Below are 3,942 nucleotides of genomic sequence, written 5' to 3' on the forward strand. Positions count from 1 at the left end.
TTAATTAATGCGGCCATTGGAAAAACAGGTACGTAAGCATAAATGGGTCTTATGATATGTATGAACTTTTACAATCGTATGCATGTATGTTTGTTTGTAGAGATTTGAATACATGCACATGCATGTGTGTATGTGTAAAGCTGAAACTTTCACTGTATTTACCTTATGAGTTGAGGTGCACGCTAAGATGGAAATTCGACATGCACGTGTGGAAATATCGCGAAAAACCTTTGTAAAACTCCTTTTGTTTACCATCCGATCGGATTCAAACTCATTGACAAAATATACATTTCGTGTGTATGTATGTAGGTTTGTTTATTGATACCAAATGCACACGCGGTTTTTATAGAAAGAATGAGCATTTTTTTTAAATCGCCCTACTACGCGATTCTCAAGAGTTCAAGAAAGACTTACAGGGTTGTATGCTTTGCTTATAAAAATTAAATTTTCACAAGTTGTGTTGACAAAATAGGAAACTATCTCTATTCATACTCTCACTCTTATTTAATCTCTAGCTTTCTATCGCTCTCTCTCCCTTCTTTCTCTCTCTCTCTCTCTATCTCTCTATCCCTCTCTTTTTCTTATCGGAATAATATTTTTTTCTCCTGCTCTCTAAATGTTCTGTCTGTCCCCTCCGCTATGCTTGATTTTTTTTGGGTAAATGAAGAAATGCATATATAATTATATATAACGAGAAAGCAGTGCTATCTTCGGCACGCCAAAGATTTAATACCCTTGCAGACCCAACCTTTTCCGAGTATGGTTAAGATATCTTGAAAAACTAAACAGGTTTCCATACAACAACTTAATTTTCGACCGATCGTTCCAATGGCAGTAATATGATATAGTAGCCCGATGTGAATAAGATTTTGCATAAGTGGAGGGAGCATAGTAAAACTAATAAATGCCGAGTTTGGTCAAGATATCTTGAAAAACAAAACAAATTCCATACAACAGCATAATTTTCGACCGATCGTTCCTATGGCAGCTATATGATATTGTTGTCCGATCTTAATAGGATTTTGCATATATATGGGGAGCTTAGTAAAACTAATAAGTACCGAGTTTGGTCAAGATAACTTTATAAACAAAAATGTTTTTCATACAAGAACCTACTTTTCGACCGATCGTTCCTATGGCAGCTATATGATATAGTGGTCCGATCGAGCTGGTTTTGACATTTGAACTGCGTGCAACAGAAAGAGGGAATTCTGCAAAGTTTCATAAAGATAGCTTTAAAACTGAGAGACTAGTTCGCATAGAAACAGACAGACGGACAAACGGACATGGCTATATCAACTCGGCTGTTGATACTGATCAAGAATATATATACTTTATGGGGTCGGAGATGTCTCCTTCTATGCGTTACACATTTCACGACAAAATTATAATACCCTCTGCAAGGGTATAAAAAGCAATTGAGACCTAGGCAGACCGTCTATATAATGAAAATTATTGTATTATGTACATCTTAAGAAATGGAAGTTGTAAACGATAAATAACTAAACATTTAAATTTGAAAATTGATTCATTTTACTTATATCCTACACGCCGGACCTATATAGATGGACGCGAGTGCATTACTTTTATTCAACTGACAAAGAAAACAAAAAAAAATTAAATAAAATGTTCAATTCAACATTGTTGCTGACGAGCCATTTGGGTGTTCGAAGAGCTTCCCAGAGGGGAAATAATATTACACACGCTTGCTGTCCGGCTTATCTGGGTAAGCATATAAGTAAATGGTAAATCATCAGCCCGTACCTCCCTCCCCGCCATCTCTCTCACTCTATCGACACAGCTGAGCCTGGCGATAAGCCCGCAGCAGCCGTCGTCGTCTAGGTCGATCGTGACTTTAGTGCATTTAGCGCGTTTTCAAGCTTCGGTTGTAGCGCTCACAAAATCGAGCAGAATATAAATATAGTATATAGTATCGGAAGTATCGGAAGTATTGCAGTAATGTATAAGCTATGTCTGCTGCTGCTGCTGCTGCTCGGAGCACAGTGCCTGCTAGCAGCGCCCGTCTACGATGACAACGAACGCCTGAATTTGAGCGCCAGCTGCCCGGACGCCGTCTGCCGTCTGTGGGAGCTGCAGAGCGACTATCAGCGACCACTGCGCTACGCGGGCGGCCAAGTGCCGCAGTTGCAGCAGCTGCTGCTGGGCAACTGTCGCATGCGTGTGCCGCTCGTGGAGCTGCTGCGACAGGCGCCCAATCTGCGCAGCCTGCTGGTGCAGAACTGCAGCGTTTACCATGTTAACAAGGAGGATTTCCAGGCGACGCCGCAGCTGAGGGAACTGCTGCTGCAGCGGAATCACATCGGACGGCTGAAGGAGCAACAGTTTGGGACACTGCAGCAGCTGCAGGTGCTCCAACTCGACCACAATATCATACTGACTGTGCACGCCCAGGCTTTTGAGGGTCTGGCGCAGCTGCAGCTACTGGGACTGCAGGGCAATGGGATCACGCAGCTGATGGAGGGCGCTTTTGGAGCACTCACAAATCTCAGACACCTCGATCTGAGTGACAATGAGATTAGACAGATCAATGGACACACCTTTGCCGGCAATGGCAAATTGCAAACGCTGCTGCTAAGTGGCAATAAGCTGGCACAGTTTGAGTCCAACTCCTTGGCAGCACTGTCCCAGTTGCGTCTGCTCGATCTAAGCAATTGTGGCCAGCTGGAGGAGCTGCATCTGCTGGGCGTTCAACAGCTGATGCTGGAGAACAGCGGTTTGCGGCGCCTAATCATCGAAGGCGGCGTTATCAATCTGCAGGCAGGCAAAAATACGCTTACGCAGCTCAGCATTGGCGATAAGAGCGCCGTCATCGAACTGGACCTGCATGGGAATCAGCTGAGCGGCAATGCAACATGGTTGCTGCTGCAGGGCATGTGGAATCTGCAGCGTCTGGATCTGGCCAAAAACCAAATTGAATCGCTGTCCAGTGCGGACAGCCTGAGCCTCCTGCTGCCCAGTCTCACCCACCTGAATCTGGCCCACAATCAGCTGCGCAGTCTGCCGCCGGATACGGCGCTGCTGCCGACGCATCTGCTTCAGCTGGACATATCCTACAATCATATGCTAGCGGTGAGTGCACAAAACTTTGCAGCACTGCCACGCCTGCAGCGCCTGCATATGGAGGGCAATCGCTTGCATCAGTTCGACCACGAGCTCTTCCATCGCCAGCATCCGCATCTGCAGGAGCTGGGCATCTGCGATACCGAGGGCAGCTACAGCTTTATGCACAAGATGATGCTCTACCTGAGCGATCGTGGCGTCCACCTGCCCGTGCACTGCCTGCACAAGCCGGACAGCAGCATGGACGCCAGAACAACGCTGGATGAGCCAGCGGAGCCGGAGGCGGCACAGGCTCAAACACGAGCGGGTGTCACCGGCATTCATCCATATTGGACGACACGTGATGTCTTGGCTTTCCTCACCCTGCTGGTGGTGTTCATCATCTTGCTGATGCAGCTCTATCGCATCCTGGAGGAGGAGGGCTGGCTGCGACGCATGCACCACTGGATCATGGGCATGCAGCCGGCCGTGGCCAATGGCACCAGACCCAGGCGCCTCGACGAGCAGGACTCTCAAGTATGAATTGGCGTTTGATTATTTTTGTATTATTATTTTTTCTTTTTTGTTTTGTTTTTTTTATTTTCCACTTTTGCCCCCATCCAACAGAGCTCAAGTGATTAAATGTGAGAGCAAACATGCACTTAGAGAAATCCTTAGCACAAATCAATTGGCAACACAAGGTAAATTTATTTAAAAACAAATTGCTATTTTTTTTTAAAGAATACAAATAAATAATAAAATGTATAAAACATGCGCGAATAGATATATAAATAATTGTAAATATAATTATATATTATATAATATTAAAAGCTATGTAAAAATATATATGTATGTAGGGAAGAAAACTCTTTTATTATTACG

At 44.6% G+C, this 3,942-nt stretch overlaps 1 protein-coding gene across 1 annotated transcript; it reads left to right on the plus strand.

Annotated features, from left to right (window-relative positions):
- Nucleotides 1-1,877: 1,877 nt before the first annotated feature.
- Nucleotides 1,878-3,856, plus strand: LOC135438637 (insulin-like growth factor-binding protein complex acid labile subunit). The gene is made up of 2 exons (XM_064697011.1): nucleotides 1,878-3,597; nucleotides 3,688-3,856. Exons 1-2 carry the CDS (start codon nucleotides 1,960-1,962, stop codon nucleotides 3,700-3,702), a joined length of 1,653 nt encoding a protein of 550 aa, XP_064553081.1. The 5' UTR covers nucleotides 1,878-1,959; the 3' UTR covers nucleotides 3,703-3,856.
- The last annotated feature ends 86 nt before the right edge of the window (nucleotides 3,857-3,942 follow it).

This window comes from Drosophila montana, unplaced genomic scaffold, assembly GCF_035044405.1.
Source record: "Drosophila montana isolate Dmon_TW-CO22-7 unplaced genomic scaffold, ASM3504440v1 contig_3848_1, whole genome shotgun sequence".
NCBI lineage: Eukaryota > Metazoa > Arthropoda > Insecta > Diptera > Drosophilidae > Drosophila > Drosophila montana.

What these genes read in the sequence shown, in the direction of transcription:
- LOC135438637 (XM_064697011.1), top strand. Translation starts at nt 1,960, where the DNA reads ATGTATAAGCTATGTCTGCTGCTGCTGCTGCTGCTCGGAGCACAGTGC.